We start from the raw sequence: 27,008 nt of genomic DNA on the forward strand, positions 1-27,008 counted from the left end.
CTATGTGGACGGCGATCTTGTCTGTACAGGACTATGTGGACGGCCATCTTGTCTGTACAGGACTATGGGGACGGCCATCTTGTCTGTACATGACTATGGGGGTGGCCATCTTGTCTGTACATGACTATGCAGACCGCCATCTTGTCTGTACATGACTATGCGGACGGCCATCTTGTCTGTACAGGAGTATGGGGATGGCCATCTTGTCTGTACATGACTATGGGGGTGGCTATCTTGCCTGAGACGCTGTTGACTGCATTTAGAGATGATCTTTACAGCAAAACTCATGGATCCTAGGAATAATGGACAGAATCTGACCCATTGGCTTCTAAGGGAGAGTGTTGTAGGCATGCTATATGACCTGTGCAGGGGGGGGGGGGGGGGGTGAGCTGTGACCATCATCCATTAACGTCTATAGGAGAATGTTTCGTGGGCACGCTTTATGACCTGTGCAAGGAAGTGGAGGAGGTTGGCTGTGATCAACGCCTATAAACATCAATGGGAGAGTGTTGGCATGTTCTGAATTCTGCTGGGAAGGAGAAGAGGCGAGATGTGACCTTCACTTATAAACATCTATGATAAAGTGTTGTGGGCATGCTATGTGACCTGTGCAGGGAGGGGGAGGAGGTAAGCTGTAACTATAGTGAATAGTGGATCCTGTGTTATTTATATATAGGTATTACTTCTCATTGTAATCCTGCATATGATGATAATGAGATACGGCTAAGATGTTTTTCTCTGCAGAGCAGGAAGTGTCAGACTATTAGGGCTCAATTAGACGGGCGTGTGTTCGCTGCGCATGTTTTGTGAGTTTGCGATTCGCATCTAACAGACCCAATGCTTTTCAATGGCAGTGGTCACATGTCTGAATTTTACATGCGCATAAAATTCGCACCTACAAAAGATAGAACATATGGGTGGCAATGGATGTGGTCACGTGTTTTTTTTTACGCGTGTAGTGCAATCTTTTTTACACGCGAAGAAACGCATGAAGAAACGCCCGGTTGACTAAGTCATTATTAGGTTTCGTCGTCAGTGTGAGAACTGCAGGATTTTATACTTTTTTGAAATTTAGATCGTATTCGTTACCCTGAAAATTAAAAAAAAATCTTTAAAACATGTTTAGTTTTATAAACTTCAATTATACAAGCGGTCCGTTTGTCGTGGATGGCACATTCCCTTTAAATAGGTATTCCCAGCTCGGCCCATCATAACTGAGCGAGGACAGCCCTCTGAATGCTGCGGCCAGGGTGGCTGGGAGTTAGGGAAAGAGTGCAGTACAGTGAACTACACCGTCTCCGTGTCTCCGAGGCCGTGGAGGCAGTGTAACCTGCCATGCTGTCCTGCATCTCATCTTCACTTACAAGAACCGTGTAAGACGGCGCTCAGTTGTTTCTCCCAAACACCGCGAACGTATCCTGTGGATCTGCTCTAAAAGAAGTCTGAGATGGAAATACCCTTTAAGGCTAATTCCATACGTGCGATCGTGATTTTGCCGCAAGAAAATCGCATCTTTATTCACTGTGATTTGTGAGCATTTTTTTTTTTCATTGCCAAAGTCAATAGGACTTTGTAATGCTAAAATCGCAATGTGTGTTTGTAATATGGCGATGCGATAAAAAGAAGCCTCCATGAGAATACATGGGAGATGAAAAAAAAAAAAACGTGCATCGCAGAAGGATACAGCAAGCCACGATTATTTTATCCTCTCAACTTCGCATCCGTGAAAACCGCAGATGGGAATGAAACCCTTGTAAATCATTGGTTTCATATTCTGCCTTTTCTCTGACTATCGCAGCAGTCGAACGATTTTCTCACCTGTGTGAAACCACCCTTTCTGTAATTTAGCTGTAGTACCACTTATGACCAGGAGATGGCAGCCATCTTGTATATTTTTGGAATATTTTTGCATGTAGGAAGATGGAATAGTGTGCTTCACTTGTCTGTGTACAGAGTCTGGGGGTCTTTCTCTTTTTGGAGAGGGTTTAAGCACTTTTTGTGGCACTTGGGTGGAGAAAGAAAGATCTCAGGTTGCGATTAAAAAAGTAATCTTTCCTAAAAAAATCTCTTGCAGTAGAAGATTTGGCTTTGGCATCTGCCCCCCCCCCCCCCATCCCTCTTGATCGCATTCTGCTTTGCCTCTTCTTCCATTTGTATATATTGACTCCACTTAGATTGACTTTCACACGTTGCAGCTGCACAGCAGTACAAAAACAATATGGCGGGCCGACCTTGGATTTTGTTTAGACCTTGACTTTTAATGAGAATTCCCAAGATAGTGAGGCCGGAGGTATTACGTCAAGGATAAAGGATCTGACAAGGAGAAGTTGCCAAACATGCGGGAGACGGAGCCAAATATTCACCATGACCCTTCATAACAAATACAGTTTTCATCTTTTCCAGACTTATCTTCTATGACATTAATCACACATACATAAAGGGATTTGGAAATGGGACCCCTCATAACTTTTGCAAAAATAAAGGGCCCGCATTCTAGCGCCCCCCGCCCCCCCCCCCCCCCCCCCCACTGAGCCCTAAATAAAATAGCCTCCAGTGTAAAGTTATGAGTTAACTCTGAGTAGCACTGTGGTCTTCATTCTTTCACTTAGTGGGGTCCTAGCTGACTCCCACTAATGTCAATGGGCTGTCCTGACCATAGAGTGCATGCCAGTCCCACTTCTTAAAGGGCCAATGTGCACACCCAGCTTTTCCATCTCCAACTAATCCTGATACTTCCCTGGTTATTTAAGGCACCTTCTCCCACTGGATGATGCCTGAGCAGTAAGTTCTGTTAGATTCCGTGAAGGAGTTTCTGTTTCTTGCTTGACTCCTGGTTTTGACCCCTGTCTGTTCACCCAGCTTTTCTGAATTCTGACTGTCCTGACCTCATCTTGTTCTTTAACTACAATTTACCCGATTGCCATCTCCCCTGACCTTCCGCTTGCCTCACCATTTTGCACAAAGTCTACTTGTCCTGACCTCCTCAGCCTGTTAAATATGCCCCAGCCAGTCTGACACTTCTAGGGGTCCTCCCTCTTGTTTCTATACTTTCTGGTCCTTGTTAAGGCCGCCTGCAGAATTTCCGCCCCTGGACACCTGCATAGGATTGCATTACAGCACGCAATCCTATGCAGACAGCCACGCGCAGCAAACAAACCGCAGCATGGTCTAGTTTTGTGCGAGCCCCGCACAGAAACGTCACTCACCGGCCGCCGGCTCCGCTCTGCGCATGCTCCGGCTGCCGGCACATGAAAGAGCCGGAGCTGCAGGAGCGGGTGAGTCCACGGTGCTCTCTGCAGGCGCTCGGGTCGGGTCCGGATCCGACCCGGCCGTATGCAGGCGGCCTAACATGGACAAGTGAAAATACCAGCCAATCAATGCTTGTAGTAGGTCACTGCTGTTGTCAGTGATTGGCTGCAGCAGTCACATATCCATGTCAGTGGGGACCAGGAAGTACGGAAACCGGGGGAATGGGTAAGGTGAGGGTTAAAGTTGTATTTTGGGACAGGTCATTAATAAATGATCAGTGGGGACCTGCTGCTCATATCCACGACGATCAGCTGATTTTTTGGTGCTGCTATCGCTATGGTCAGCGGAGGAAGCAGAAAGCACCGACCAAAGCACAAAGGCTTGGGGTGGTATTGCATTGGATTCAACGGGAGCTACGCTGCAATACCAACCTGGGCCACCGTGCTGTGGTCAGCACTATCTGTTTCCTCCATGGACCATAACTAGGAACTAGTTGGAACCAGGAAGCAGTTGATCGGCAGGCATCTGAGCGGCAGGTCTTCAGCGTACTATTAATGACCTGTTAGTCATCAATAGCAAAAGTTAAAAATGTACCGGAATACCCCTTTAACAATTATTATTTAAAAGCATTCCAAGTGTTTGTTTTAGTTAAATGGCCAGATGTTACCTATAAAGAGGTGGTCTGACTAGCACTCCACTTCTAGGGGAGGGGGGTTATTGTCAACTCTCTCCCCCCTAGAGTAGTTGTCGCTGCTTTGACTCCTCATGGACTTTCACCCAAGTACTGAAACTAGTAACTGCAGTATTGAGGGTAGCTGTAGACCCTCAGAAGCTCTTCAAAAAGACCAAAAGCAGAGTTATTTGAGGGTCTGCTGACATTAGTTGACCAGCTTTGAAGACATTTGATCGGATTGAACGATGCGATGGTTCGCATTGGTCACCTTATCCTTTGTTTTCTCTAAGCTGACATGTTAGAGAGTCCAAAATATGGTCACACGAATAAAATAGGCTCCATTCTGAGTGGAGTTGTGATATTTTTTAGGGTTTTCGTGGCTAAATAGTGCAAAATATCTACAATTGGGGCAATGGGTCATTGACTGATTGTGGTGTCTATAATTATGACTGCTTTAAAGGGGATGTCCATAGTTAGAAAATCAGTTACATTGAAGAAAAAAAGAAAAAAAGGGTTGCTTTCATCCAAGAAATAGCGCCACCTCTGTCTACAGGTTGTGTGCGGTTCTGCAGTTCAGCTTCTTCACTTCAATTAAGCTGAGCTGCAATACTAAATACAATTCATAGGCTGGGAGGCGCTATTTTTTGGAAGAAAGCAGCCGTGTTTTTGAAAGCCTGCAAACCCCTTTAAATGCATGTATCACACTGATTGAAGTTTGTTCAACGACCAGAATGCTTCCACTACCCATATATATAATTACCATGGCACGCCTGTTAAAGGAAGCATTTCAGTACATTCCTCTCCTCTGTAAACCTATGCTGACTATATGTGAGAGACGCAAGAGTCAAGAAGGTGCCTCAGTGATTGACACCTCCAGCTCCCTTGAGCTATGCATTCTATCAGTGAAGTTGTCAGACTGCGATATGGCTTATAATGGTATTTAAAACTGGTTGTGGGCGGAACTTATCCTTCTGGGGGTTTTATCCCCAACTAACTAACTAAGAGCTTCAGAAGGCAGCAGGCATACATACTGCGTTTCCCCAAAAATAAGACCCTGTCTTTTTTTTCCCCCAAAGAGGCGCTAGGTCTTTTTTTCGGGTGAGGTATTATTATACTTACTTAGCAGGCTCAGTCCCGGTCCTTCCTGCTGCTCTCCGTAGCTCAGCCACACTGAGCCATCGCATTGGTTCATTTAGCGTTGCATTGATTGGCTGAGCAGTGCTCGAGAACCAATCAGAGCCATCGCTTCCTGGAGGTGGGATTTATGGATCGCATAACCAAGAAGTAATCAGAGCCCTGGACAGCAGCAAGAGGGTCTGGACCGAAGCTGCCAGGTAAGAATTGCTTTTTTTAATGTAATGCAGCTAGGGCTTCTTTTCAGAGTAGGGCTTATATTTTAAGCCTCCCCGAAAAATAAGGGTAAGGCTTATTTTCAGGGTAGGTCTTATTTTCAGGGAAACAGTTTTAGTCAAAGGACACACGTTTATTGCTATGGGTGCCCTACAAAGGCATTCAGACTGTAGGCAGTGGGACCCTTGTGATCGTCTCTGCTCTGGAGACCCATGATGTAAAAAAAAAGGTTGTCCAAATCAGCAGCTCCAGAAAAATGCTGATCTCCATACAATTATAGAGGATAATGACCCCCACCATGCATTATAAGAATAACCTACACCAGGCCAATGTTGGATCATATTTTTTATGGTATATTTTACAGCATGGACTTTCAAAATCTCATTTATGACTCGCATCCATCCAAGAAATACAATGAGAAAACATACATTTATATTAAAATACTCAAAATTAAGTGCAAAACACAGTGCATTATTGAGAAGACTCGCCTCTGCTGAAATACGATGATGTCCGGTGAGCCCACAGGAAACCGGCCAGCAGCACACATTGGTGGTCGCCATCGTGAGATTATATCTCAGTGATGTGAGATCGTCCGCACGATGGCAACCATCACTATGCATACAGCACCATCTCCTTAAGAGTCTCAACTATGGACTTCATTTTCCACCAATAACAGTAAAATAGTATGTAAGAAATAAAATATGGCGACACATTCAAAGTGGCTGGACCGTCTAAGGGTCTTTTTTTTGTAGGGCCCCCTCTTTTTCTGCAAACAATCATAAGAAGGGGATTGGCACTCACGTATATAAGAAATCTTAAAGCCTGGGTAGCAAACGCTTGTTTATCAACATTTCCTTGTATAAAAAAATACAAAAATATTAAAAAATATATTAAAAAATACAAAAACAACCAAAAAAAGCCGTTTAAAGAAATACTTGCCGGTAATAAGAACTAGCAGTGTGAATTAATCTGAACCAGTGTGTCCTCATCGAGAACGGTTACAATCCTGAGCCAATGGAAGTCCTTTGTTCAGTGGCCGTTTGTAAAACAAAAAAATTCCCGACCGACTCAATTTTACCAATGGTATAAGATCGGCTATTAGCAGTACCTTAGACTAGAGTATCACTCACCAGTAATACTGATCGACCAGTAATATCAAACATTCCCTAGTAACTGTAGAAGAAACTGACTAAATGCCTAACTAGCTAAGATGAACATGCCGATGGACTCTAACTAGTAATGCTTCAGTGGTTGGTAACAGTAACTTGTTCTACTAATAGTCAAGACGCTACATGGTAACAAGATGGCTGCTTTCCACCAAAAATAGCACCACACTGTTCTGGACACAACCCATGGGCAGGTGTGGTGCTCTTTAAGAAAGAAAGCCGCCATGGTTTTCTAGTCCTGTACAACCCTTTTACTATACACTATGTTGACAAAAGTATTGGGCCCCCCACCAATCCTGTGCTGTCAGGTAAGATGTGTGAGCATTTGGTTTAAAGGAAAGTATCACACAGGATATCCCAGTACAAAAAGCTATGAGATGCTACCAGGTGTAGACCTGACAATATAGTATGGTGGTGGGATGTCACCAACCAATCAGTACGGGACCTTGCAACACTTTTGGGCCATCCAAAGTCTACTGCTGGCCATGTTATTGGGAAATGGAGACCATCCGGTGTGTGCGGTGCAGCCGCGTTCAGGGAGAAGTCGTAAACTGACAGAACGTGGACAAACAAGACACGTACGAGCTGTGAAAGCATCACGCAAATCGTCTGCCGAAACACTTGCCCAGGTGGTCTTACAAGCTATTGGAACATCCATTAGCACCAGAACCATCCATAGGGAACTACATGCAAAGGATTACCAACAGCTGCACACAAGACCAACATCACAGCAGTGAATGCACAGAGGTGCCTACAATGCTGCTTAGAGAATCATTCTTGGACTGTAAATGAGTGGAAGCAAGTGTTGTGGACAACTGAATCATGGTACACCATCTTCCGATCGGATGGCCACACTTGGGTGTGGTGTTGCATTAAGAGTGGTTTCTACGTGACTGCATTATCTCAACACTGGGTACTGGAGGAGATTCTGTTATGGCATACGGGTGCTTCTGATGGGAAGGAGTAGAGCCATTGAGTATAGAGACATTCCAGACAGTGTGGCATTATCTATCCCGTGGCAATACTTGAGGCTTGGTTTGAGGAGCAGAACGTCTGCAAACTTCATTGGGCAGCCCAAAGTCTAGATCTCAATACCATCGAGCATCTTTGGGACAAACTAGAACATCGTATCCTTGTAAGCCCAATATGCCTATCAACCCTCTGCCTCACTCTCTGATGCTCTCCTTGAAGAATGAAGGCAAATTCCTCCACACATCTATGGGAATTAGGTGAAAAGCAGCCTAGGAGGGTTCCTGCAGTCATTGAGGCCAAAGGCGGTCCAACACCATATTGAGAAATGTGAATAAAATCAAGTTTCATCACCTTCTATGTGCGTCCAATACTTTTATCAACATAGTGTATGACTAGTTGGTTTCGCGAGCTCTGTCCTAACTCTAAATGAAATCAGTCTAGATATTGTCACAATTAACCAATTAAACATGTTAATATACTAATATATGGCTAAAACTAGTCTCGCAACCACTATGAATGTCTCTTAGGAACAAATCATTGTTACTCATCCACTGTTAAAGGATTTGGATCGTTTCACTGATAAATAATGAATTGGTAATCCTAGCCGAACAAGATGCTCTTCATTCTGCGATCAGTGGTTGTTGCCTCCTTTGGAATAGTCAATGGTAGCCAAACATCAGGACACCTGCTTTAAATATTGACCAAACTGCAGAAGCAAGTCTTCGCCGGTAGACCAAAAGCCACCTCTCAGCTGCGATGGTAACGGCTGTTTTTTCACTATTTCGCTTGTCAAGTGTGCTTGTTTCATCGGTAAACATGGCCAGTTCCACTGGTACAGAAATACCAGGATCCACAGATGCTTGGTGCTCAGTACCCAAAACACTTCGTGACCTCGGCTCAGCGTTTGCAGGATTCATCTACGACAGAGCAGAATGCAGACGTGTTATGGGAAAGTACGACAAAATCATGTGGTAAAAGTGCAGAAGACAGAAAGTTATGGTCACATTACTCACCAACTATGAGAGCTTTCCTTCTTAAGATGCCTCCCAACAGAGCACTGTCTTCTTCTTCATCATCCTCGGGCTGAGCAAATGGAGTGACCAAGACCTCTGGCTCATCCGCCGGGCCGTATTCTGCCAACAAAGAGCTCTCTGATGGATACTCGAAAGTTCGCTCTAGATCCACTTCTGGGAAGGAGATGTTCATCTAACAACAAAAAGGGAGGAGAATGGACATTACTGGAAAGGGTTGAGAGTCTTACAAAGGGGCGTAGAAATGTGGATGTTATAAGATTTGGAAATGTGCAGAATAAAGTAGTCCTCATAGGATGGAATAAGGATTTTTTGGATTTCAAATACATAAACTGGTTTAAAAATGTGTCCTGGTTCTCATATATATACCTTATATAATGTAGGTAAGGGATGATGAGTAAAGTACAGTAGTCCTCATGAGCCAGCTAGACAGTTTTAGGCTCAGTTCACAATGTAGTGCCAAATCCATTGCACGACAGACACCAACGGTGGACAATGTATCCCACTGACCTATAATGGAGTCCCTCAGGTTTCATCGTGGTGTCCATCATTTCAATGGAAACACAGTCTTATGTATAGTGCTGTTTTTTCCACAAAATCTGATGGAATTTTTGAGGGAGGCTCCAATACAGATGCAAACATAGCCAATAAGAAACTTCAAGCATTAACATGATGAAGGCTTGATCAACAGTTTCAAAAGCCATTGGCCACCTAGCTTCTGGGTCATGTCTAGTCCTAGCTTCAGAGAAGGTGACTGCGGTCTGCAAAATCTCGATCATGGACAACCAGGATAATAACCTAGTAGATCAGAGACCAAACCAAGTTGCTGGTACAAATGACCAATCTTGGGCTCTTTTGGACTTTAGAAAAAGCTCCACTCATATGAAAATACATTTATAATAGAAGAAAGTGGCCCAAAACAAGAAGATTCAAGACCCAATCCGAAGACCGGAAATGTGGCCTCGGGGAATAAGAAAAGTCTTGACGGGACTTAAAGGGGTTTCCTGGGGTACATTGGGTTTCTGATTCACAAAAATTAGGGTGGATGTCGCGTTATTTAGGGAAAATAGAAATATGAAGAAAAGACATTTCATCCTCGTTTTTTTAGTGTTTTGTTGTAGTTTTCCAGTGAATAATGTCAATAAAATGAGTAATACTCTTGTGTGATACCAGATGTGTTCATTATGTAATGTAAGACGTCACTATAGTGCTCAGAACACCACCCTATATTAAATGTTTCTCCCTCCCTTAAAGAGGAAGTGTCATATCCTCGGCTCGGCAGGGCCGGCTACATAGCTTTGCAGCTGCCGATTCCCCCAGTTTCCTGGCACTGACCTCCATTAGTTAAAGCTCCCAGTGCTTTGAATGTGTCCAGTAGATGGTCTCCTCAGATTTCATTGACAGTGAGTGGAGGAGACCTCCCATTTAAGAGACTCAAAGCACCAAAAACAGGATCTAATGACATTTAGTGGTGGATATAGAATGGACAAAAACTGGTGGCTGGGGTTTTACCGTTGATCTGTATGCACAGATATTCCAGAAATCTTTTCTGCATGCCCCAAGGCCCCTCTGTAAAGGGAAACCCTGTGACATCACTGATGACATCACATGTTCCCTTGCAAACACCTGCATGCAGCACTGTGTTCAGGGGGTTTTAGCACCAGGGAACTGATTATTTCAGTTTTCTGCTGCAGTACCTGATAGGACTGCCGGTCTGGCATTGCGAGTTGGAATGCGCAGTGCGATCAAAACGGACAGGTAAATAAATGGGGTTCTAGCAGAACTACTGTGTCTTTAGTCAAATAATATACATGGGGTGGGCGGAGTGGTTAATTTAATAAAAGGAGGTACATGTGAAGTCGTAGATGCGGAACACGTACTATATTAGGGGCCGTCCACACTGACATATGTTCATCCAAAAAAAGTAGAGTTTCATGGATCGATACGTTTTTACACACGTGTTTCATGTACGTTTCTTACATACATGAAAAGTACATGAAAGTGCCAGAGTGGATGGGTCCTTAGAAAGATGGAAATCAATAAGTGTCCATGCAGCTCCGTAAGATGGTCTACAAACTAAGGTCTTATCTACAAGGCCATATATATGTGCATATATAGCAACTATTTAGTCACGTTCGAAAAAAAAACACCAAAAATCGCGACCATCTGAAGCATTGAATTTCAATTATTTCATGCGGATGAATGATTTTTGGGCACATTAAAAAAATCATGCCAGGAAAAATAGCGCATTTTATACGCTGCGTCAAAATATAGATCTTACCCAATCTTTCAATGAAACTCCCATACACTTCTATGGAAGCGGAAAAAAAGGGAGGGAAAGGGAGTTACTTGGCGTACAACACTGGGAAACGAAGACAGCTGGCTCTATCTAAGCATTAGCAGTCGTTCCGAGGATTTCTGCCGATTGATAGATTTTCTTGCTGCTGTTTCACATGGGAGGCTGCTGCCGTATTTTTTTGCCGATACGCCGCAGCCTCCCATGTGAAAGGCAGAAAACATGCGGCTAAAGTTCGGGACTCCATCGTGGCAATTCTTCATTCATGCGATATTACGACGCATACGGGTGAAACGTAAAAATGCATACGATCGTGTGAAAGAGCCCTAAGTCTTAATTGCAAGCGTGCGACGAAGGGGGTTAACTGTGTTAATCTCTTAATTGGCTGTGTCCGTAACAAGATTATATCATTAGGGGGTTATCCAAGGGAGGCAGGAAGTAGCGGAGCACAGAAGCAGAGGCGTGAAGGGTATGATGGAGGGTGAGGAAAGACGAACGGGCCTAACATAACGGGAACCAATGATGTAGAAGAGGAATGACGAGAGTTCTCTGAATAATCGCATTATAGAAGTTATTACATCTTCTGATTCCACTCCATAAAGGAGTTTATTATTCCGTCCCGCTGTGCGGCCTGCACTTCCCTTTCTTCCCTCTGTCCATTGTCCTTGGGCCATCAATAATCTCTGTCTCTCTCAGCCCCGGGGGATTTCCAGCAGTCTCTTCTGTGGTCTCCACTCCCTCCCCGCCCAGCTGTCTCTCCTCCCCCAATGACCCCAGATGTCTTGAGACTTCTTCTCAGAGTCTCTGCCCCTCCTCTTCCTTAACTCTTCCTTAGGCCTCAGACCATCTCCTCTAGTTCTTGTTCTGACCAGCAGTTTTTGGAGGTTTTGCTCCAAAACAGAAAAAAAATTAATCGGATGTGAAGATATTAAATAAATATTTCACCGTTAAAAAAGTTCCATCTCAGATATTTTCGTTTTTTCCCCCTTTTGGTGTAAAATGACTCGGTATGAATACAATCTAAATGACGTTCTAGATGAGCCGCGAATAGATGACAACAAGCTATTCGCTCCAGCGTAAAGATCGTATTGATCGCGGAGATGGATCAGCTGCTGGATTAGTCCTCATAAGGATTTTCCGTTGCCGTTTCTAGACCCGGTGACCCTTCTAACCTCCTTTTTTCCCCTCGATTGCACTCATATAGCTGGTGGCACTTACTGATGTGCAGCACCAATCCTTCCGCTCCACCACAGATCCTGAATTTTGGAGTTATTTTATTTTTGATGGGTGGTTTTAGAAGGGTCCACGGGGAATAGGTGTACTGGAAAGCGACATTTGGATCTCCTACCATAGTTTTTCTTTTGCTCTGTGAAGGTACCAGAAATAGCATAATAATAAACCTATGAGGCGTCCAATTGGCGACTTGCAGATCCCATTCATTTATAAGGGTTTGATCATTTTGACAGCTGGGAGGGAAGCCAACAGAAGGAAGCCATCAGGAGAACCATGCTGCTGTAAGTACAGTGCCCTCATTACAAAGATCTAGGTTTATAGCTGGACATACACATTAAATTTTGATTGACTAAATTGTGGCTTCTCAGATGTCCGTGGGATTGTTCCTACATACAATCCCACCTGTGGCCTGCCAAATGAAACTGGCTGACAAGGGACACAGATCTATAAAAAAAAGCAGGATTCAAAAGGTACTGTATATTCACATGGTTCCACTGCTCCTATTGTTCAAGTGGCTTCCCTGCTGGTCTTCACTTCTGAATGCACATCCTAACAGAGTCAGGTAATCACTGCAGCAGAGGCGGTGATTGGCTGCAGTGATCACATGACCCTGTGTTAGGAAGCGCACCTAGAAGTGTAGACTAGTGGAGGCTCAGCCACCAAAGCACCAAATGCCTTAATTTTTTTTCTTTTTTTACAGGCTTGTAAAAAATGGCATGCGCAGCCAGATTTAGCCATACACTTCTGTGCTCAGCCAAAATTTATCAACAGGCAGATCACACCTTTGGCATCCTATGATCTTCCATCATTCATTGTGAATGATTGTTGGCGTTACTTTTTAAAGTGATTGGCCATTTCTGGTGACCCCACATATGGCAGTTTACTCTGAAACTCTGTGGTCGTGAATAAAAAATAGAGACAGGCACAAGGAGGCTTGTCCTCTGACTTCTCTCCACCCAACTCAGCTTGATGAACAGGTCACCATGTCACACAGCACCCCTCAGGGCTTGTACTTGTATCAGTGTTATTCGGGGTGTTCCTTTAATTACATTAAGTTTTACTATTTGGCGAAAGTTCGCCGGGTATTCTCAGCAACGGAAAACTCCTTTTAAGGAAAAAAGATTGTGCCCAAATCGTTTGTCATCTTAATTTATGACCTAAAACATGGCAGTGCTGTTGATAAAGGCGTGTGGGGGAGTGTGGATGTCGAATGTACGATATAATTAGTGTCAGCCTTCTGATATTACTGCGGTATTCGGAGATGTTTACACGCCGGCTGGCCTCCGCTCTACAGATTCGTGTTCAGGGCGCTGATAATCTCCTTATGTTCTCTATATTTGGCATCCCTCTTCTTCATCTGCTTCCTGACTTTCCAAGTCAATGTTATCAAAGTGCAACCGGTATATAAGGGTTAAATGGTCATGTGATCATTTTTATGAACAGCTAGTTCATATTTAGTTGTATTAGTTTGGACCGCATGTTGGGCCTAAAGGGTTAAATGTGACCAAGGTGACCTCTGCATGAAGACTGTACATTCTAGGGTCTCGTGGGTTTTCTTTGGAACTTGAGGTTCTTGCCATCTTCCAAAACCCTTGTGGTACATCTGTATAACCCCTTTCTCTAAAGCATGCTGGTGCCCAGGAAGTGCAGGTGCTGAAACCCTCCGGTCCGCGGTTATCAGAGGGAGCCTGTGGACAGACTCATAAATGGGTGACTATGTGGGAGGCCACCAGGGTGGGAACTGTTCTTGGCTGTCGCTTTCTGCTATGTCTTGGAGGGTCTATACATCTACAGTGAATAGCCCTTTTATTATAGCCCCGAGCCCTTTATTCTGAGTTACTTCCAACAAGACCCAGTCATCGGTGCTAGACTAGCTGGGCCAGGATTTCACTGCCAACCGGGTGTGATTTTCACGTGTAACAATGTGGAGAGTATACCAAGAATGGTGCGATCAAGGAAAACATCCTGTGAAAGGGGATCTTGTGAACAGAAATAACTCATCACCGAAAAAGGGGTCAGAGGAGGATGTCAAGAATCGTTCTAACCAACAGGCGCTGCACAGTCAGCCGACTACAATGTTGGAGCTCCAACATACGTGTCCAAACACACAACTCGCTGTTCCTTAGCACAAATGGGCTACTACAACAGTGGACGTCCAATTCCAGCACCATTGTGTCTAAAAGAAATGGAAAGGCGAGACTTCAGGGGGTAAAAGAGTGAAAAAAATTGTATCACGGAGCAGCATAAAGACATGTCCTGGTCAGATGGATCCATACCCCTGGTGCACCATGCTGATGGGAGGTCAGAATTTGGCACAAGCAGAATGAATCGATGACCCCTTCCTTTCAGCTGGTCAGAACATGTCATCACCACCATCTAATCTGCAGCAACTAAAAGAAGCTTCCTGTCCACAGGGGCCGATATTCCTGCAGCAGAATCGACACCACAAATTGCTGTAGTTCTGAAGGCCAATGGAGGTTGATGTCCAACGTGCTACTAGATGGGAGGGTTCTAATAAAGGGGCGTATAGACAGTAGACTCCACCCCTTTGACACTTTTGTTTTGCAAAATAAATCACTTGCAGCCAGAGTGGACATTGTCGATTGCCGTACCTTATGACCATTGTTTTTTGGTCCCTGCTCCCACACGGTCATCAGAGGTACTCAGTATGAGCCTCATTTTTAGACTCATCGCTGCACTGATCAGGTTACCTGCACCCTGATTAGACCTTATGGACAACATATGTTTTTAGGTATACAAGCAGGAAGGATATCGGCCCAGAGAGGTGGAACCGGCAGCAAGTCTCTGCAGATCCCTCCGCTCCAGAAGAATGTGTCATGCAGCGGGTGAGCGGCTCTTCATGTGAAAGCTTGCAGATCGATGGGCCGACAAAACATGTGAGACCTAAACGTGTTATTGGCGCCACATACATGTAGAGACTGAAGGACATCAGTGAAACGGGATTGTGGCTTGTTGCCTGTTGCCATTTAATTCATACACTTCCAGGAGGAATAACAAAAGGGACAGCACGATCAGAGAAAATATATCTAGAATTGGTATTTTATAAGGAATGCAAGTATTTCCTAAAACAGCTATATGAGAAGAGCGGAGGGGTCCTCTGAGTTCTCTCTACAGCACATCTCCATTTACAAGTAGCTTTCTATGTTACAGCATTAAAGGGGTTGTCCCGCTTCTAGCAGTTTAGTTGCAGGAAGCAGACAGTTCTGTACATTGCGCAGTGGCTTGTATTTGTACTGCAACCTGCAGTACCACCTTGGACCACTGGGCAACATATGGTGCTGTCTGTTTCCTGCATCAAAACATCTAGAAGGGGGAAAACCCCTTTAAGGCTTTGCTCACAGCTTCGTTGGATGTTTCAAGGATCAAGTAGTATAGCATGCTGCACTATTTTCCTTTGGGAAAATGACCGAGGGCATAACTGAAGTCAGACAGACCCCATTATAATTAGTGGGGTCCATTTTGCACGATTCAATTCCATTGTAAGACGCATTCATTCAGGCAGGAATTCAGCTCTTGGGATGGCACCATACCCGACGGGAGCCTCAGTGCCCGCCAGACGCCGCATAGCAGACACCATTGAGTGTGTTTGGGAGCCTAGTAGATAAAAGCGCGCACTCTGCCCCATCAGGTAGAGAACAGTATCAGTCTTGTTGGGGGTTCATACAGAATTCTCATCTGTCCCACCCATAATAAGGCCTCATGCACACGGGAGGGACGGATTCCGAATGCGGATTTCCGCCATGGAAGACCTGCGATTCATTGCGGAAAGTAATTTAAAATGCTTGGGTTCAAACTTTTTTTCTGCGCAGATGTACGCAGATGCACAGCAGATTGTCCGCGCGGAAAGAAAAGTCGCAAGATATTGGTGCCTTCCCCCACCTACCCGCCTGGTCTCCAAGCAACCTGTGAAGTATCCGCCTACAAATCCGCAGTCCAACCGCAACGTAATTGTGGATGCATTGCGGGTCGAACACTTCCATAGAGATCAATGGAGTCCATCCGTGCGGAATCCGTGCTAGAACGAAGTATGCTGCTATTTATTTTTCGCTTGCCGAATCCGCAAATCCGCACTCCATGATTTCCTATGGGCGTCTTGAACAGCGCATCTCCCACGTGAACGCCGATTGCGGATTTTGCAAATCTAATCCGCCCATGTGCGTGAGGCGTAAGCGATGCTCTGGCTTCTGTATGAAAGTTTTTCCCGGGAGACGGGGTATATTACCTGTTCTTCTCTGCCCATTCTGCAGCCTCTGGTTCCAGTTTTCCGCTATCCAAGATGGCTACAGGCTCATTCACACGGGCGTATTTATGTTCTGTATTATGTGCATATCTTTTACGTAATACAGACATAATAAACCCGATTGATTTGCTTTGGAGTATTTAGACGAATGTATTTTTCATTCAACTTTCGGTTGCGTGAAAAAAAATGCAGCATGTCCTATTTTTGCGCATATTCAAAGACCAACAGCGCCCATAAAAGTCTACGGAAGCCCGTAAATGTGCAGTTCCAGAGACATTGTTTTAAAAAAAAATGGCAAAATTAATTGGGCCGCCTTGTCTTTTTTTTTTTTTGCACATATGAAAAATAAGTAGTGCATATGGAGGACATATGCGCAAAAAAAACCATATAAGCACAAAATACACTGCAAAAAAAGCAATATGCAGGCAATAAATACGCAGCGCCTTATGAATGAGCCTTAACTGCACATTTTGCACTACTCTCTCATTAGCCAGTGATGATCACATGAGCAGCAGTGGCCAATCAAAAAGCAGATTTAGTGCATTAGTGGTCTAACACTAGCAATGCACTATGGGAATTAGGGAGTCTGAAAATTGCGCTAGCCATTGTGGATAGTGGAAAATGGAACGGGTCAGATGGCAAAGAAGAACAACTGCCGGTAATATACTCCAGCCCACTGTGGTCTCGGGACAGAATTTTGGCCTAAAATCGGAGAGTCGTTCTAAATGCTGCAACCAGAATACAGAACATGATGATATCCATTTAAAGGGGTTGTCTCAGCGATAAAATAACAGAAGAATCAGTATTTACCTCTCGTCAGCACAGACTGGAAGTCAGGTGACCACTGCAGCAAACTCCTGGCATCATGGCACCCGGGATGTGAGTGCTGATGACAGGAGAACGGGTGGTGATGCTGTGGCCTCTGGTTGACTGCAGTGGTCACTTGATTTCCGGTCTGTGCTGACAGCGGGGTCTTCACTGGAGCCGCTCCGCTGGTGGGAGAAGAGAGGTAAGTACCGATTCTTTTGTTATTTTATCACACGCCCGGCCATTTAAAATGTCACTATCAGACAACCCCTTTAAGGACTTTCAGCCAGATGTGTAACAGGAGAAGCTGCACCACACAAAGGTCTTAAAATGATTCCTGGATGGTTCAGACGTTTCAGCTGCTCGCCCGCTATCGGCTGTCTCCCCGTAATTACATCCTTTTTTCTGCCTTCTACCTCCTATTACTCATTGCTTCCATTTCCAGCAGCCAGTCCGCCCGACGTCACACGGACTGAAGGCCAAATCTGGATTATTTCATTCTTCTTGCTGACTCTGAACATTGTATAGGTCACATCATGGGCTTCTGCGGTAACGCCCGCTCTGAGCGAGTTGAAATGAGGAGAAGATAGAATTATTGGCAGCTGAAGTCCAACGGTGTCCATACACACGGTACAAGGCACTGATACCTAATCAAAAGGATCCCAAACTACATCGATCAAAGACCGATCTATATAAACAGTGATGTTCTATGGAGAGAAGTTCTTCAACCGTGGGGATGTAGTTATACATCGCGCCTCAGGAGAAGTTCAAGTAGCTAAATTGTTGGATCCTTAACAGCCGCCCCACCAATGATCAGCAGAAAAGAGGACTATCCAAAAGCAGGTGTCCCCTCTAGTGAGGGCTTGAATGCTACAATGCTGGGAAACAAGAGGTCTGACCAGGGGTGCCCCTAACAATATCCACCTTAATGCCCCCAGTAGTAATAGTTCCCCGTTAGTGGCCTCAGTAGTAATAATGATCCCCTTAATAACCCCAGTACTAATATTGATTCCGTTAGTTATCCCAGTAGTAACAGTGACCCGCTTAATGATCCCAATAGTAATAGTGACCCAGTTAATGGCCCCAGTAGTAATAGGGACCCTGTTAGGGGCCTCAGTAGTATTAGTGGTCCCATTAGTGGCTCCAATAGTAATACAGACCGTGCTGGGGCCTTAGTAGTAATAGTGACCCTGTTAGTGGCCCCAGTATTAATAGGGGCCTCATTAGGGGCCTCAGTAGTAATAGTGACCCCATTAGTGGTCAGAGTATTAATAGTGCTCCCTTTAGGGGCTTCTGTAGTAATAGTGCCCCCCATTGTGGCCCGAGTAGCAACAGGTATTATTAATATGAGGACCCCTTAGTGGTCCTTATATTAATAGAAACCCCATTAGTGGCTCCAGGAGTAATTTTGATCCTGTTAGTTTCCCCAGTAGTAATAGTATCCCCCATGGTCACCCCAGTAGTAATAGACACCCCATAGTAGATCAAGTATTAACAATGTCCCCCATAGTGGACCTCAAGCAGCAACTAGACGAGCATTGAATTCACTCCATCGTGCAGGAGCATGGTCACCAGGGGGAGAGGTCAGGAGCCACAGACTGCTTACAACAGTGGCGGCCATTGGAAGAGAGCTGCAGATGGAGGGAGTGAAATTCTTGTTGGGTTGTTTCCTGACCGACTTGCAGCCAGCAGTTATTTTCTACCAACCTTTAATATGGCTGGTAAAAAATAAGTACTAGCATGGCAGCAACTTGACCCTCTCTGAGGTCCTGCAGATGCCGCCTGAGGCAGCAATCTCATGTTGTCTCAAGGAAGGGTTGCACCTGGGTGTGATATCTTTTTGTGGTGGTAAATATTTTGCCCCAGAAGCCCAAGAACTTCACGTTTTGTTTCTGTAGGCTGCATGCTATGATGGTAAGTAGATGAACTCAATGGCGGACTGTTCATTGCTCCGGTAATATCACAGAAGGTTATCCCATTGGTCTCTCATCTCACCAGTTCCTTAGAGAGGTTGTACCAGGGGAACATGGGACCCTGTTGTTGGGATCAGTGAGAGACTCAGCGGTTTGACTGCCACTGATCAGTAAGTTGCCCCTATCCCGTAGCTATCCTGTGCATAGGGGATAACTTGCAATTATGGTACAACCCCTTTAATGAATGATAAAGTTTTATTTGATGTTAATAGGTAACTTAAAGCGACCCTCCTGGTTCCCCCTTACTAAGGTTCAATCCCTTCAGTATATATTTGGCATTGTCCTGATAATCGCCTTTCTCTCACTGATGATTTAGTATCTGTCATTTATAATCATTCAACCCTGTAATATAAATCCTCTCTGCATGCGCTGGCTTCCTGCTGGGCTTGTGTTATATACAGCAGCCAATCACAGGAGGCTAAGCTGCAGAGGGGAAGGAGAGCAGCAGTCTGAACCAGTGGTAAGGCAGGGGGTGTGTCTCAGACTACTTCAGGCTCCCATAGACTGTAGATGACCTGTAGTCCCAGATCACAACTCTATACTAATGCAGCTGAGCTAACACTCAGCCAAGAGCAAGATCTGAGGAAAATGAATAGCAGCTAATGACCCCTGTAGGTGCTGACTAACATATCATTATGGAGCTCCCGATGGACTGGCCCTTTAATACTAGAATCCTAATTGAAAGGGTCACAAAGTCACATCATGTTGTGTAAATCTGCAGAAAGCATCTCGCCAAAAGCACTTCCTGTGTACAGTTTCGGTACCTTCCTATATTTACATGTACGCAACAAGTAAAGGAAACCTGCAGCTAAAGGAACTTTTGTCATGAAGACAATTTCTTAAGGACCGGTGTTTTCCTGTCACCAATTCTTCTGAAACTGCGGTTGCATTAAAACTGCAAATCATATCGGCGGTGTACAGTGTAGGTGATGATGGCCCATAGCAGAATAAAATGTTGTCCCCACCCTTCATTATACAGAAGCAGCCTTCTCCTGACCCTATGAGGGGGAGGGGGGGGGGGGGGTCCTACAACTTAAAATTGCTTCATAGCCACTGGGTACTTCCTGGTTGCTGCTGACCAGGACATGTGACTGCTGCAGCCAATCACAGGCTATAAACTGTCACTGCTGTGGTGAGTGATTGAATGTAGTAGTCACAGGCCTTCAATACCAAGCCTGGCCAATATCAGTGGCCAGGCTTGGTATTGCAGGCCAATTTTCCACTGAAATAGGAACTTTGCTTGTAATACCAAGCCTGGCCACTGCAGTAAAAACAGAGCTGTCTGCTTCCTACACAGATCTGCTCAGTGCGCAAGCCTGCCAGCCCAGCTAACAGCTGATCGGTGAGAGTCCTGGGCGATGGATGCCCACCAATCTGTTGATGACCTGTCCTGAACATCGGCCATCAATAGTTTACAACTGGATGTCTATAAGTTTTCACAAACCAAGATGGTCCAAGAACATGGGGACATTTAGCTGCAGAAACGATTTTTGCTTTGAGGGCCTTTGGGTGTAATTTCATGGAACCCTATTATACTTGATTTACAGGCGCGGTTTGGGCTTTATATAAAAAGGAAGAACAATCAACAGATTTAACTGGGACGCTGTCTGCAGCCAGGGAGCTGCGCTCACACAAAGCAGACTGCTCGCTCACACAAAGCGGCCTGCTCGCTCACACAAAGCGGCCTGCTCGCTCACACAGCAGACTGCTCGCTCACACAGCAGACTGCTGGTATCCCACAGATGAAACTTTACGAACACTAAATACGACCTGTAACTTGTTTAAGCCACCAATGGCACAATGAGAGATAGAGGCACGAGCTGACGTAAGGGGCACAGAGAACGGCTGAAAAACCACAATGGTATACAAATAATGAGATAACGCACCAATGATACGGTCCGTTAATTGTGAAGAGACATTGCATGGATTATGACTTAACGCTTTGTAAAGATTTCTGTTTTATGCAATTAAATTGTGGAAGCCACCAGCCTACAAGCAAATCAGTAAGATAGTAGATGTGCAGGGAGTGCAGAGGTAGAACCTTCACCCGGGCCCGATGCTCAATGGAGTCCAAAGCCCCTCTGCTACATAAGAGTACACAAGTATTATTACTGGCCCATGGTACCTAGGGGGCTGTTAAACAGGTTTTGCATGGGGGGGGCCAGGAGCTATAAAGGCATTATGTAATAGGGGAAAGTCATCTGATCCTGCCATTGTGGTGGGACTGGCCAAATGTCGTACATGTATCGCGGCCTTCTGACAGATGATGTTGGCTGAAAGAAAAATGATGTATATTGAATGTCAACAAGCAATCCTTTTGTTCTTCCTGAAGGTAAACTACCGCTGGAGGAGTCTGACTGAATTTCTCCACTTGTCCCATGGCAAATGTATGAATGCTCAGCTGAACTGCCCGTTCATGTGTATTGGGGGAGTCGGGGGAAATAGTTGTAGATAGAACGAACATTTATGTGTATGGGGGGAGTCTGGGGAAATGGTTGTCGATAGAACGAGCATTTATGTGTATGGGGGGGGAGTCGGGGAAAATGGTTGTCGATAGAACGAGCATTCATGTGTATGGGGGGGGGGGGGAGTCGGGGAAAATGGTTGTCGATAGAACGAGCATTTATGTGTATGGGGGGGGGGGACGGGGAAAATGGTTGTCGATAGAACGAGCATTTATGTGTATGGGGGGAGTCGGGGAAAATGGTTGTCGATAGAACGAGCATTTATGTGTATGGGGGGGAGTCGGGGAAAATGGTTGTCGATAGAACGAGCATTCATGTGTATGGGGGGAGTCGGGGAAAATGGTTGTCGATAGAACGAGCATTTATGTGTATGGGGGGGGAGTCGGGGAAAATGGTTGTCGATAGAACGAGCATTTATGTGTATGGGGGGAGTCGGGGAAAATGGTTGTCGATAGAACGAGCATTCATGTGTATGGTGGGAGTCTGGCGAAATTGGTGTCGATAGAACGAGTGTTCATGTGTATGGGGGGAGGGAGTCGATAGAACGAGCGTTCATGTGTATGGGGGAGGGAGTCAACAGAACGAGCATTCATGTGTATGGGAGGGGGAGTCAATAGAACAAGCGTTCATGTGTATCGGGGAGGGAGTCAACAGAACGAACATTCATGTGTACGGGGGAGGGAGTCAATAGAACGAGCGTTCATGTGCATGGGGGGAGTCGGGGGAAATAGTTGTCGGTAGAATGAGTGCTCATGTGTGTGTTGGGAGGGAGTCAATAGAACGAGCGTTCATGTGTATGGGGGGGGGGGGGGGGGGGGAGTCGATAAAATGAGCGTTAATGTACATGGGCGGAGCAGTTGATAGTCATCAAACTAGCATTTTTGTGTATGGGGGAGTCAGGGAAAAGCATTGTCAGTTGAACGAGTCTTTATATTTATGGGGGCAGTCAGGGGAAATGGCTGTCGACAGAATGAGCATTCATATGTATGGGGAGGGGAGGAGTTGGGAGGATTAGCTGTCGAATGAGCATTTTTGTCTATGCGGAGAGTCAGGCGAATTAGCATCCATGTGTATGGGGGAATTCGGGGGAATTAGTGTTCATGTGTATGTGGAGAGTCGGGGGAGACAGCTGTCGGTAGAATGAGCATTTACACATATGGGTGGAATCGATAGAACAAGCATTCATGTGTATGGGGGGGGGGGGGGGAGTTGGGGAAATAGCTGTCGGTAGAACAAGCTTTCATGTTTATTGGGAAATGGCTTTTGGTCAAAGAAGAATTTACATGCCAGCTACTGAAACTGTTTGGTCACCTCTGTTGACGTACATCTGTGGTCGGAGACTCAAAAGCTAAAGGAGATGTCGCAATTTTTGGTTCAGCATGTTAAGAATTTATCATATTTCTCTCTGGGACACAAACAAGAAGAGATTTCCACAGACACAGGCTGGAAATCAGAAAGGGGATGTTCGCTGTGTGATTCAGTGAGAGACATGAAAATAATAACCATCGTATCGGAGAGAAACATTGCAGGATGCATGAGATGTGGGCCGGTAGTGCTATAACACTGCAATGAATGCATAAAGGGTTAAGGATAAGGCAAAACCGCCCCTTACCTTCTTCTTGTCTGGACTGCGTTTTGCCATACAGGACCTAGATAAAGCCAGGTAGCCCCCAATGACTTTGATCTCTTCTACTGTTGGGTAACGTTTCTTGCCAGACTCATTCTTGGTGGTGACCGGGGACTTAGTCTCTGTGATGGCATATCCATTCTCACAGACCGCTGCTTTTCGTGGGTTGACTGTAATTGTATTTCCTTTCCTCCTTTGCACAGCTTGACTCTCTCCTGTCACTCTTTTGACGGCCTGGAAGTTACAAGTGACTTTGGAAGGACTGAGCCCGGTTTCCCCATCTTCTTCTGTTTTTCCAGCAATAACTTTGAAGGTTTCAGGCCTCGACAAAACTGGAGAAACCTGGATATTCGGCTTTAACTGTCTGGCTGGAGATGCTGGACGCAACTGGAAAGGCAAAGGCCTCACTTCTTCCATCACGCTTAGCCTGGTGTTGGACCCACTTTTAGCCATGGGGGCCGTACAAGTCAAAAGCTCAGATGGCTCCGATTCAACACAGGAAGAGGAAGGAGTGACGTAGGAGGAGAGAGTGGTTTCCTGAGTTAAAGTCTGGCTTCCTGTGACAGTAAGAAGGCCGGAAGGAGAAGGTGGAGTGAGGTTTGCAGGACTTAGGGCCTGTATTTCAGGCTCCACTACTACAGGAAGAGTGGACACTACAGCTTTGGTTGTCCCTTCTCCTTCTCCATTTACCCGATGTAAACATGCGTCACTACTATCGTCTTCTGTCCTTGAACCCCCAAATCGGCTAAGCAGTCTGCTCACCCTCCCTTTAACATCAATGGATGGAGACTGGCGCTCCTCTAATGAAGCATCTTGCTCTTTCGATTCGTTCAGTAGATTTGTATCTTTGACTAAGTCATCTACCTTTGGAACACGATGGACTGTTTGCTCGGTGGTAGACTTTGGCTTTGTGCAGGAATATTCTGGAATCCGCCTTTGTTTCTCCTGCTGGATAAATGGGTTCTTTTGAACGGGTCCAATATTTTCTCTCAAGACCCGGCTGTCTCTTCCTTCTTCTTCCCCACCACCACTGTTTATTTCCTCTTGTTCTCCTCCTTCTGTGTCACTTTTGGTTTCCAACATGGAAGCCTCAGCCTTGGCCTTCCTTCGGAGAATGAGCTCTCTCTTCCAAGGAGGCATCTTGGCCAATCTTTCCTCCTCCTCCCGATCTTTCTTTCTCATCTCTTCTTCTTCCTTTCTTTTTCTTTCTAGAAGATGAACCTTCCAGTCTGGAACCTCCATCATCTTCCTACTGCTATGGAGTGTGGTGCTTGGATATTAACTGGAATTCATGAGTTATTTCTCAGACACCATCATCACTACTTGCCAAGGAAGCATCGTGGAAGGAGAAAACCAAGTGTTCTTCCCTGTAGTTGGATGTTCCTGAGGAAATACAATACGATATAAAGATTAAGGATCAGAAAAAACGGAAACAAAAAGACCTGACAAGATACGAGCTACTACAGTAATTTGAAGATGCAATTGACTAGTAACATAAAAGAAGAAGAGTAAGAAGTAAAGATGGACACAGAGATGGGGGTAATTTTATGAAGACGTTGACTTTCACATCTAGTAGTTCCACCAATCCAAAAATTTAGCATAAAAAAAAAAAGATGAAATGAGCCCGCTATTGGTGACATAATATATAGTGCCATCTATGAATCACTCATCTATATCCGCCTCAGAGGAGCCTTGACTCTAATAAGGGCTTATCTTATGGTAATTATCCATCACCCACTTGGCACTCTACACCTGCCACAGCATTGCTGATATGCATGCTAATTACTGATCTGTTACCACGGGAAATACTAGTAAACAGCAAATTAAGGACGATGGCGCCTAATTCCACAATTGTGTATACTGAAGCCAAATATTTATCAGTTAACGAGGAGGAGGGGTGACAACGAGACCGTAATCATAAAAGAAAGAACACAGTGCAAGGAGACCGCGGGAGAGCAAGAACAGACATAAGAGAGTGCAGTGTAATGAGCCTATGGAGTGAGACAGCTTGATGCAAGTGAAGACAACAAGAGAGGGAGAACATACAAGGCAACTGTGAGACAGCAAGGTGCAGAGAGAGTAGAGCGAGAGCGCAGTGCAATGAGACAGGAAAGTGAGACAGTACACTGCAATGAGACAGTAGAAAAGAGACATTAGAGTGCAATTAGACAATAGAGATAGGACAGAGCAATGAGACAGGATACTGAGACAGTTCACTATAATGAGACAGTAGAAAAGAGACAGAACAGAGCTATGAGACAGTAAAATACAGTAAAATTAGATAACAGAGTGCAATGAGATAGTAGAAAGAGACAGTACAATGATGATAGAGTGAGAAGGTGTAAAGGCAATGAGACAGTGGAGAAGAGAGAGGACAGAAAGACAGTAGAGTGAGGCAGGACAAAGCAATGAGACAGTAAAATGAGAGCAGAGTGCAATAAGACAGTAGGAGACAATGCAATGACAGTAGCGTAAGAGAGTGCAAAGGCAACGAGACAGTAGAGAAGAGACAGAACAGAGTAATGAGACAGTAAAATGAGACAGCAGAAAGAGACAGTGCAATGACAGTATAGCGAGAGAGTGCAAGGCAATGAGACAGTAAAGTGCAATAAGACAATAGAGCAAGACAGGACAGATCAATGAGACAGTAGGCGAGACAGGACAGTGCCAGGATGAAGACAACACAATGGGATCACCAGCCTGGCAAGATCGTCCAGTGCCATAAATATGGGACCTAGACAGACTCTTGGAGGGCGGTGACATAGCAACCAAAAACAATGGGATGGTGGAGAGACCATACAGTGAAATGAGACCTCATCAGAGCAGTCGGAGAGCTCAATCAAGATAGATGTGACAGCAAGCGATGAACAGTTAGGATAATGGGTTGTCTGGAGACAATAGGGAGACAAAGGCGCAGCTGTCCGCATATAGACCCGTATGGGGCCATGAGACCCGACCTATACGTGATGTGGACCGGGCGTACAAAGAAAGTCCCCAGATGTATAATGGTGCTCATATGCATCATCGGTGATCCCCTGCTACGTAATACTATTATTCCTCCGGTCACCATACAAGTGGCGCCGTCTCCTCTGAATGCCGGGTCCTACGGACACACGCCTTTGTATGATGACTACACGTATACCTAGAAATATTTCTACATGGGACATGTGATGTACATACCAGATCCTCCTCCTGCTATGTCCGTAGGCTCATTCCTCGCTGGAACAGATCTTAGTACAGATGGGGGGTAAATCAGAACCGTCTCCTGCTCATGGCGGCTGCGCTGCCGGATCAGCGACGTTATTCCAACTTTTATTTTTGGAAAGATTTAAAGGGAAAAAACAACAAAAATGTTTAAAAAAATCTCTTAAAGCAGAAAGTGTCCAGAACACCCTGAGGAGAGCAGAGAGTGGAAGAAGAAACTGATTCACAGACAGAAGGAGCCGGGGGAGGGGGAGGGTGGAGATCCTGAGGAAGGAGGGGGATACCATTAACCCTTGCACCGCCGAGCCTCCGGTGAAATGACAGAACTACATTCCGATACGGAGTGCTCACTTCCTCTGACAACTTCCTCTTATGCCCGATTACAAAACCCATCATAGAACCTCCAAATTCAGCACTTCTCTGCCCGTGCGTCCGCCGAGGCGTCTTCTTTTACGGTCATGTCTGCGTGATATCAGTCTGAGAAATGCGGAACAGTATCGCACTTGTAAACTTGTGATTTTTCCATGCGATTGCAATGTGATTTGAGAGAACATCGCATAACATCACTGAACTTTCATTTTCTCGCGCGTGAAAAATCGCATCTTTTTCCAATAGGAGAATAAAGAAATTGCCCGTGCAAGTGCGAATCCTTTTTTTTTTTTTTACTTCCCATAGCAACTAATGGGCGAGTTTTCTGCGAA

General features: G+C 45.2%; 1 protein-coding gene across 2 annotated transcripts; it reads right to left on the reverse strand.

Moving 5' to 3' along the window:
• Positions 1-5,604: 5,604 nt before the first annotated feature.
• On the reverse strand, positions 5,605-26,540 carry PPP1R18 (protein phosphatase 1 regulatory subunit 18). 2 transcript variants are annotated; one of them, XM_066581568.1, is made up of 4 exons: positions 26,284-26,540; positions 23,089-24,486; positions 8,424-8,616; positions 5,605-8,327 (listed from the first exon to the last, which is right to left on the reverse strand). In XM_066581568.1, the coding sequence occupies exons 2-4, from the start codon at positions 24,346-24,348 to the stop codon at positions 8,308-8,310; spliced, it is 1,473 nt and encodes a 490-aa protein (XP_066437665.1). In that variant the 5' UTR covers positions 24,349-24,486; positions 26,284-26,540; the 3' UTR covers positions 5,605-8,307. The 2 variants fall into 2 exon arrangements, with proteins under 2 accessions (XP_066437665.1, XP_066437666.1); XM_066581569.1 differs by lacking the exon at positions 26,284-26,540 and adding an exon at positions 26,061-26,175.
• Between the last annotated feature and the right edge of the window lie 468 nt (positions 26,541-27,008).

Source organism: Eleutherodactylus coqui, chromosome 10 (assembly GCF_035609145.1).
Source record: "Eleutherodactylus coqui strain aEleCoq1 chromosome 10, aEleCoq1.hap1, whole genome shotgun sequence".
Lineage (NCBI taxonomy): Eukaryota > Metazoa > Chordata > Amphibia > Anura > Eleutherodactylidae > Eleutherodactylus > Eleutherodactylus coqui.

Bases quoted from the DNA above. Each gene is read 5' to 3' on its own strand.
- PPP1R18 (XM_066581568.1), bottom strand. From the start codon at position 24,348: ATGATGGAGGTTCCAGACTGGAAGGTTCATCTTCTAGAAAGAAAAAGA. The intron at 8,617-23,088 runs GTAAGGGGCGGT...TTTTGTTGTTAG, and splicing joins GCAGTCCAGACAAGAAGAAG to ATGAACATCTCCTTCCCAGA. The intron at 8,328-8,423 runs GTGAGTAATGTG...GCTCTGTCGTAG, and splicing joins AAGGAAAGCTCTCATAGTTG to ATGAATCCTGCAAACGCTGA.